At 44.0% G+C, this 9,575-nt stretch overlaps 1 protein-coding gene across 1 annotated transcript; it reads right to left on the bottom strand.

Moving 5' to 3' along the window:
* On the bottom strand, positions 3,548-5,475 carry LOC8054959 (protein FAR1-RELATED SEQUENCE 5). Its single transcript, XM_021456280.1, has 4 exons — positions 4,501-5,475; positions 4,217-4,385; positions 3,685-3,863; positions 3,548-3,568 (listed from the first exon to the last, which is right to left on the bottom strand). The coding sequence occupies exons 1-4, from the start codon at positions 5,473-5,475 to the stop codon at positions 3,548-3,550; spliced, it is 1,344 nt and encodes a 447-aa protein (XP_021311955.1).

Below are 9,575 nucleotides of genomic sequence, written 5' to 3'. Positions count from 1 at the left end.
GGGCTGCAACTGCAGGTGGACGGAAAGCAACAGGTGTGTGTATGGAAGCACAGCAGTTAATTGTGTAGGGGAAATGTGTGTATCAAGGAAGGAATATGTAACGTGAAACAAAGCTACCCATTCTTTTTTACTAAAAAAAATCAAGAAATTAATTCTCTCTAATCCAAGGCCTTGTTTAGTTCCAAAAAATTTGGCAAAATATGAATAGTACCGCTTTTGTTTGTATTTGACAAATACTATCTAATCATAGACTCACTAGACTCAAAAGATTCGTCTCGTCAATTCCGACCAAACTGTGTAATTAGTTTTTATTTTTATCTATATTTAATACTTCATGCATGCGTCTAAAGATTTGATGTGACGGAGAATCTGAAAAATTTTGCAAATTTTTTTTTGGAAGTAAACGAGGCCTGACCGGGCCTTGTTTAGTTCCCAAAAAATTTTGCAAAATTTTTCAGATTCCCCGTCACATCGAATCTTTAGACACATGCATGAAGTACTAAATATAGACAAAAATAAAAACTAATTGCACAGTTTGGTCGGAATTGACGAGACAAATCTTTTAAGCCTAGTTAATCTATGATTGGATAATATTTGTCAAATACAAACGAAAAAGCTACAGTGTCCATTTTGCAAAATATTTTGGAACTAAACAAGGCCCTAGCAGCTTTAGCAGCTTTTTTCGGTGTGCATGCAGATGCATTGCAGGAGGATATGGATACCAAGCGCACTGCAATAAATTTTGAGCATAAAGAGGGATGCTGTAATAAGCCTCAAAGTGAGAGCCTGGTGATGCCACACAGCCGCAGTCCGCAGGCTCTTAAGGGTTTTGAAATCGTCAATGGATTTCGTGGGTACAAGAATTGTGTTATGGTTCCGCGAAAAGAACAATGTTTTGTGAAGACTTGTCAAAAAAAAAAAGGTTTGTGAAGATACTCATGAACGTGAGTCCTCGTGCATGTCTTTGGTACTTCATGCTCTGCAGCGTGTGCACCATGCTAGCAACATTAGATGGACAGGTGGAGTAATTTAAGTATGGCATATATTCAAACTAATAACCCCCATCTAACTAGTGATACGCTCGGTTGGCCACTTTATACGGTGTGTTAAGTTGAATTCGAATAATCGAACGAGAAGCCCCCATTGCAACGCCATCGTCTGCCTTGCCCACGGCCCACAACCCCGAAGTATAAATGGGCCCGGCTAATGGAAGATCATCGGATCTGTGTCATACCCTGTACCAGTACCACAGCATATATAAGCCTCGATATAAATATATAATGGGCTTTAGGTCTTGTGGGTTTGTACCAGCAAGTGATGGCTATATAGGAGAGAAGCTAGAGACAAACAGGAGCACAGAAAATATTCAGAAACACGAACAAGTCAGGAAGATGTTCTTCCTCCTCCTTATTGAGATACTATTCTCCGATTTCCTCTATGATTGACTCACGCCCACGGTTTGATTTCCCCATGGGCAATAGGTGGTGACAATGTCTATTATGGTGATCAACTCATTGACGGAGGGACGGTGGTGGCTGGATTTACCGGCAGCAATAAGGGTTAGTTAAAGGCAGTGGCGCTAGGACATAGAGTTTGTAGAGTTGGCATGTTTGCCAAATGAAGTTGAGAGCAGGGTTGTAAAAGATGGAGCATAGTGGTCCTAAACATGTCCTTATTATCTGTTATTAGGTGGTTACATTTACCTTCGTGAAACATGGCAACTGCTCCGGTACTCCTCTTTTTCAAATTCTGCACGAATCTTAAAGCACATAATTTAAGGAATTAATTGTTTTATTATTTTGCATCTGGGTCTCGCGTGGGCTCAGCCCGTCCAAGCATAGACCCGGGTCCAGCCCGTCCGCTTGGCTCCGTTGGAGCGTTTGAGACGGCGTCGCCAGGAAAAAAAAAGAGTCTCTACTTCAACCTCTCGTAGTCCCGTGCATCTATCCTCCCACGCCGTCCGACCTCACCCCGCCGCGGCACCGGCGACAGGAGGCGGCCGGCTGCGACACCGGCGGCTGGAAGAGGTCCGCGCCACGCCTCGGCCGTGGGAGGTGCCGGCCCTCACCCTGCGCGCACCCCCAGTGGCATTAGGCGGCTGGCCGTGAGCCGCCGCGACACCCGCGGCTGGAGGTCCGCCGCACCCCGCTGCGACACCGGCCGGGGGAGGCGCCGCCCCTCACCCCACCGCGCCACCGGCGGCAGGAGGCGGCCGGCCGTGCCCCGACGCAGCATCCTCCACGCGCGGGACCCGCAGGTCGGTATTCGTCAGGGGGAGCTCCGGCGGTGTTCAGACCTTTTTCTGGAAACAGTCATGAATTTAGTATGAACTGAGCACCATGAACTGAGCACCAATGCCTGACCAAAGCCTGACCAAAGCCTATAGCATGTCTTCAGTTCACCTGCTATCAACTGATAAGATTGGTTTCGTTAGGGATGTTCGTGGTTTGTATTCGTGCACCCCTGAATGTGAGGATTGACTGATTAGGTATCTTCAAGGTTGTGTTCTCATATTTTAGTTTCTGATTGGGTATTCTAAACGTGGACTAACGTTTCACATTCTTCTTCCAGGGTTGACAGAACCACTGATTAGAGGATATAACAGGGTGAATCAATGCAGAAGTGCTCCCTACATGGACACAGATCAAGCATGTCTCGTGTGAAGGGTCCCTGGAGGTTAATGCTGATGTCGTCAAGGATCTGGACATGGCTCATATTCTGGTTCCGAAGGCCCATCCATGCCCAAAGCTGCCTGCCGTCATTGTGAAGTTTGTAGAACGTGCATGTTCATGGTCATAATCTATATGTAAAACTTTGTTTTTTACAACAAGATCAGTTTTATTTCAACAACATGAAGAATGGGTAGTCTGTAAGTGTAAGTTCAGAAGTCAGTGCAAATTATTGTTGTGCTAATTTATGAGCAGTTTGGTTTTGGCGAGTTTTTATTGTTGAGTTGATGAAGTTGTATGACAGATGCTTGATCCTCCAGTCAGTTGGCGGCAGGGCATGCTGCCTCAGGCATGACCACCGTCAGTGTCTGCAATTGCTGCCTTGATGTGGATATTTTTTGTCATCATGGCAGATTTTATCTCAAATATGCAGGTCGATGTAAAATCATAATCAATAAGAAGTGTACAAACATTTCCAGATAGTACAATTTCAAATTTGTCACCGATAGTATAAATTTGGAGGCTCAAACGCACAAGTTTAAGGCTAATCATAATCATAAGTGAAGTTTTTGTTCATTGCCACTAAATAGCAGCATGCGAGTTCCATCCAAAGCCTAACACCTTGGATAAGAACTGAATGATACACAACCAATTGTCCAGTACCAGTGTATCTCCTCTCAATACATGGGAAGGCAGAAACTTCAGACACATGAACAAAATATATTTGGAAGGCTAAACCCAACCTATTACCACACAGGAACCCAGAAGTATTACAGAACTAGATGTGGACTGCAAGTCATGCTACTACAAGAATTTTTTTTAAACAACTACTACAAGAACTGCTGTAAGCATATCAGTTCACATCCAGTGGTAGCAGATCAGTCGCACCCTTGTTGCACCTGAGCAAAAAAAACGCAATGTCACTTTTTCACTCAAATTATACAGACAGGCACCTCATACATAGAACAACCAGCAGATGCATGTAAACCATATATGTCACAATTAAATTACTTACTTGTTTCTCACATGTCTTTCTGTTGTGGCCCTGCTGCTTGCATAGAGTGCACTTGTACTGCCGTTTCTCAACAAATGATTTGTACCTCTTCTTGGACAAACCATCTACGTTCGAATTGTTTGGCACATTGCTATTCTTCCTGGGTGCACCTTTGGTGGCAGCAATAATTGGATCAAAAACTGAACCGATTGTAGTATGCCAAGTTTGATCATTAAAATGAACCGACCTCTGCTCATCTCTAGCATCATGGTGAGTATTGTGTTTTTTGAAATGAGGTTCCCCAAGTACTGCTTAACTCCACAAAACTGTTCATGATTCTTTGATGCAACATCAAATGCTTCAGCCCCAAGCACAGTAAGTTCACTGAACCTTGATCTCTTCGTGGTCCAAACATGTAGAGCACTTTTTCTCTTGGAAGGAAGGCCACCCTTGGCGTCTTTTAAGTGTCGTTGCAACATACAACACTTTGGTATTTCATATATTTTTAGATGATCCGAAACATGAAAAATATGAGCGCAAGGGAGACCATCACGTTCCATCTTACGGCAGCTGCAGTGAATTGTGTGGCCTGAAGTATCAGACCAGTAGTCCACCTCAAACACTGATTTCTTCTTCTCATTGTGTACTAGAAAATATCTTGATGAACCCATAGCAATAATCCTATCATGTATATGATAATCATTAATCTTCAATAATTCATGCTGCAACAAAAAAAAAGTTAGCGGCCGTAAATATATGGGAACAAGCCACTTCAATCTCTTTGTATTTTGTTAAAGGCACTGGCTTCGACTGTGAAGATCGGCAATCAAATTCAACCTCAGTTTCACGAAGGCGCGATACGCAGTTCTCATAGTGCTCAACCAAGTCAAGTAATGACATATATATGTCCAGGTGCCTATGAAGACTGGAATTGAGACTTTCACTTCTCTGATTACTTCTCATACCCAGGAAAAACTTGTCCCTTTGAAAAGCAGCAGCCCATAGTTTTCTATTTTTGTACATCATTGCAAGCCATTCTCTATTTGTTGCAGTCTCGTACTCTGAAAGAAAGGCATTCCATCTGGCTTCAAATGTTTCTGAACTAGCATAATACAAAAGTGTGCGGAACCCATCCAAACAGTTGCTATGCAAATGCTTCAGAATATTTTTCTCCACGTGCCATGAACAAATGCGATGACTTACACCAGGAAGCACTTGCCGAATAGCTTTAATCATGGAGTAATCGCCATCAGTAATTACTGATTGTGGTTTCTTCTGACACATTGCTTTCAGAAATGCTTGGAGAACCCATATATACGAATCAGCCCGCTCATCACAAATGATGCCACAACCAAAAACAGTTGTGTTGCGGTGATGGTTCAGCCCAACAAATGGGACAAATGGCATCTTATACCTATTCATCCGATAAGTGCTGTCAAAGACGACCACGTCACCAAATGATTGGTAGTCCATACGAGATTGAGTATCGCACCAAAATAAGCTCATCAGACGACTGTCATCATCTACTTTATAATCAAAGTAAAAATCTGGATCGGTGTTCCTCCTCTTCAGCAGCAAACCTAGAACTGTCCTTGCATCACCTTCTGCGATTCTTGACCTCTTGTTCTTGGAACAATAGTTGTAAATATCCTTAGTAACAATGCCAACTTTGTCATATCCTCCATATCTGCATTGAAGAACATCTCTTATGACATGCTTACGGATTCCAGCAGCTTCCATTGACATGATCTCATTTCTATGGAAATCCTTAATCTTCCGGTGAGACCATAGGAACGGAACTTCATCAGGCATAGCTAGGCGATGGTTATGCTCATCCACAAAATTATTCACGTACCATACTCCACGGGATCTGTGTAGTCTAATATCAAGTAATGCTCTGCAATCACATCGAGTTAGGGCTCGTGGTCTACGGCTGTACTCCTCCTTGTCCAGCCATTTTCCATCTCGCTCGCCTTCTCTACGACACACAAACCGCCTGAACACAATTGCCCCTGACTTCTCGCTACGTCTCACTTTCTCCTTTCTAACACTGAAACCCTTGTCCCTTGCATAATTATTATAGAATGTGAATGCCTCATCTTCACTTGAAAAAGTCTGATTTGCTATGCTCCAGAACTCATCCATTTTCTTGTACGTGTCAGCTTGCTGCAAATGAAAATGTCCAATATTTTACTCAATACTTGACATCATACATTACTAAATTGGACATCAGTTGCACAAAACTTTTCAGTGGGGATGGATTATAACAAACAAGATATGGAAGCACTCTCTCCTCGAGAGGCAGCAGCAGTACAGTTTATTTCCAACTTGTGCGCACATAATGAAACAAGTAAAACACGCGTGGTGAAGACACAAGCTACTACTTATCATCATTTATCAGCAAATGACATGAAGGGGCACATCATTCCTCGAATTACTGAAAAATCCGACAAACAAAAATATATTTGCAATGGCGTAAGTTATAGAATTCCCTTGGAAAAACTGTACCTGAATGTATTCTCCTGGTTTTAATATTCTGGTAATACAATTGTATTTTCACATATTGTAGGTCATTGATGCATACGCAGGCTATCTTTCTCTTCATATTACAGACAGCCGCAGTTTTAGCCCTGCGTGGCATTCTTTCATCCTATCGAATGAAGTTCAAGTTGACCGCGTCCTCAGGCCAGATAATCGTGACTCCTATAGAGACTTTGCGGCAAATTTTTATGATCATGACATGGTAAAGTCTAAACTTTTCTAATTACTGTCCTTTGCTGCTTCTTCATATTTATTCTCCTTCGTGTCAGATGAAGAATTTTCATTCAATTCTTAGGTATTCTTTCCCTTACAACTGGTCCATCGTGGACATAGCCATTGGATACTGGTAGTCATGAACAATAAGAAACGAGAATTTCAAGTATTAGATTCTCTGTGGACTCCTGATATGTATATTACAAAAATTGAGAGCATGGTATGTTACTATATTAGTATTACTACAACTTATAAGTGCTGTGCTAATCAACTAACATCCCTATTTATTCCTATACAGAGAACTGGAATTGAACGTATGACCAAATTTGCGAGACGGTCATCCCCCCAGCTACCAACTAATGTAGGCACTTGGAACATCCAACCCATAAACAATCTGCCTCAACAAACTGATGGGTCAGTACAATGCAACACTAATTATTATTCTTCTAGTATCTAGAGTAAACTTATTTTTTTCCTACTCACAGATGTTCCTGTGGGTTATTTGTGCTCAAGTATATGGAGCTCTGGGATGGAACAAGGCTAGTCCGAGATTTCACACAGGTCAGTCATTAGGCCAACACTTGATTTGTACTTCACATTCATTGTACTTTTCTGATTGAGGGAATACTCATGACGGAATTGTTATAATCAGGATGACGTTCACATCTTTCGGATGAGTGTGATTGCGGACATTATATTTTCCCCGACAAATGATATTGAAGAATCCAAACAGCGCGTTGAAGGCATCATGCGAGAATTGAAGCGTTAGAGAATAGATATTTATTTTGGTTAGCTTAGCTGTAATGGTTTGCAACCTTTCTTTGAGACTCATGTCACTTATTGGATTACAAATAAGATTAGTTTGAATGGATTGTTAGGCTTTGGATGGAACTCGCATGCTGCTATTTAGTGGCAATGAACAAAAACTTCACTTATGATTATGATTAGCCTTAAACTTGTGCGTTTGAGCCTCCAAATTTATACTATCGGTGACAAATTTGAAATTGTACTATCTGGAAATGTTTGTACACTTCTTATTGATTATGATTTTACATCGACATGCATATTTGAGATAAAATCTGCCATGATGACAAAAAATATCCACATCAAGGCAGCAATTGCAGACACTGACGGCAGCATGCCCTGCCGCCAACTGACTGGAGGATCAAGCATCTGTCATACAACTTCATCAACTCAACAATGAAAACTCGCCAAAACCAAACTGCTCATAAATTAGCACAACAAGAATTTCCACTGACTTCTGAACTTACAGACTCTACCCATTCTTCATGTTGTTGAAATAAAACTGATCTTGTTGTAAAAAACAAAGGTTTACATATAGATTATGACCCAATCAGAAACTATGAGATGAGAACACAACCTTGAACATACCCAATCAGTCAATGCTCACATTTCAGGGGTGCACGAATACAAACCACGAAGATTCCTATCGAAACCAATCTTAGCAGTTGATAGCAGGTGAACTGGAGACATGCTATAGGCTTTGGTCAGGCATTGGTGCTCAGTTCATGGTGCTCAGTTCATACTAAATCCATGACTGTTTCCAGAAAAAAGTCTGAACCTCTTCAATTGTCGCGTCTCGCCCCACCAGTTGACGAACACCATGGCGCCGAAGCGGATGCCGAAGTAGCCCGCCAGAGCTCCCCCTGACGAATTCCGACCTGCGGGTCCCGCGTGTGGAGGATGCTGCGTCGGGGCACGGCCGGCCGCCTCCTGCCGTCGGTGGCGCGGTGGGGTGAGGGGCGGCGCCTCCCCCGGCCGGTGTCGCAGCAGGGTGCGGCGGACCTCCAACCGCGGGTGTCGCGGCGGCTCACGGCCAGCCGCCTCCTGCCGCCGGGGGTGTGCGCAGGGTGAGGGCCGGCACCTCCCACGGCCGAGGCGGGGCGCGGACCTCCTCCAGCCGCCGGTGTCTCGGCCGGCCGCCTCCTGTCGCCGGAGCCTGTGGCACGGCGTGGCGGGCTGAGGACCGGCGCGTCCTGCCGCGGGAGTCGCGGCGGGGCGCGGCCAGCCGCCTCCTGACGCCGGTGGCGCGGTGGGGTGAGGGGCGGCGCCTCCGCCGGCCGGTGTCGTGGCGGGGCGCGGCGAACCTCCTCCAGTCGACGGTGTCGTAGCGGGCCGCGGCCGGCCGCCTCCTGCCGCCGGTGGCACAGCCGGTTGAGGGCCAGCGCCTCTCTCAGCTGGTGGCATGGCGTCTTCAATGAGTTCGGCAGCGGCGCTGCAGTCGACGCTGGCGGAATGCGCGGCCAGTGGAATGCGTCCGATTCGGCATCTAGGAGTAGAGATTTTTTCTTTTTTTTCTGCCAACGCCGTCGGACGGCGTCTGGGAAGCCACGGGATGGGCTTGGACGGGCTGGACCGGGGCTTGGCTTGGACGGGCTGAACCCAAGCGAGACCCAAATGCAAAATAATGAAACAATTAATTCCTAAAATTATGTGTTTTGAGATTCGTGCAAAATTTTAAAAAAGGGAGTACCGGAGCAGTTGCCGTGAAACATTTGCTTTTGATTCTTTTCCTCAAATATCTGATTCTTGGCAACCCCTATATCTTCTCTCTTATAGTAGATACTAACAACCAGTGCAAGCACCACAAATGAACCTAAAAAAATGTACACTAACCGTTAGAAAAACAAGATATAAAGGTTATTAATGCGTATGGCTTGTTTCTACAACCATGTGAGCGCAAAACACAGAGTTACAATTTAAAATATATGAGAGCTCAAAGGTATAGATGGAAAAGGATTGGATTTAGATGAACATGAGTGAAGTTTTAAAGAATGGAATCACATTCATTAATTATAACAGAAAGGGTTGGATATGTATTAGGTTAACATGATATATTGTGTAGGATGATAGGCGCGGTACATTCTGTGAGAGATGAAATTGATTGCAAAGGAGACTAGGATATGAGCTAGCTCAACTTCTTTGTCTCTTCAATCTTGTTTTTCATATTATTTGATAAAAAGATCTCATGTAGTAATATATTATACATATACAAGTGCTCATCCGCGAGTTGATGCTCTGCAGTGTATCAACCATGCATAAATTGGTGAACTTCTTCAATGGAAACGATCACGACAATCCACCACATTGGGACATCAAGCCTTTTACACAGTGCTTCATCAATAATACTTCAAGCA

Source organism: Sorghum bicolor, chromosome 3 (assembly GCF_000003195.3).
Source record: "Sorghum bicolor cultivar BTx623 chromosome 3, Sorghum_bicolor_NCBIv3, whole genome shotgun sequence".
In the NCBI taxonomy this organism is placed as follows: domain Eukaryota; kingdom Viridiplantae; phylum Streptophyta; class Magnoliopsida; order Poales; family Poaceae; genus Sorghum; species Sorghum bicolor.
The sequence above is the reverse complement of the archived record's forward strand: the minus strand, read 5'-3'. Positions and strand labels throughout refer to the sequence as shown.

What these genes read in the sequence shown, in the direction of transcription:
- LOC8054959 (XM_021456280.1), bottom strand. Translation starts at nt 5,475, where the DNA reads ATGCCTGATGAAGTTCCGTTCCTATGGTCTCACCGGAAGATTAAGGAT. An exon ending in CAGCTGCCGTAAGATGGAAC is followed by an intron (nt 3,864 to 4,216) that starts GTGATGGTCTCC and finishes CAATCGGTTCAG; the next exon opens with TTTTTGATCCAATTATTGCT. An exon ending in GAAAGACATGTGAGAAACAA is followed by an intron (nt 3,569 to 3,684) that starts GTAAGTAATTTA and finishes TTTTTTGCTCAG; the next exon opens with GTGCAACAAGGGTGCGACTG.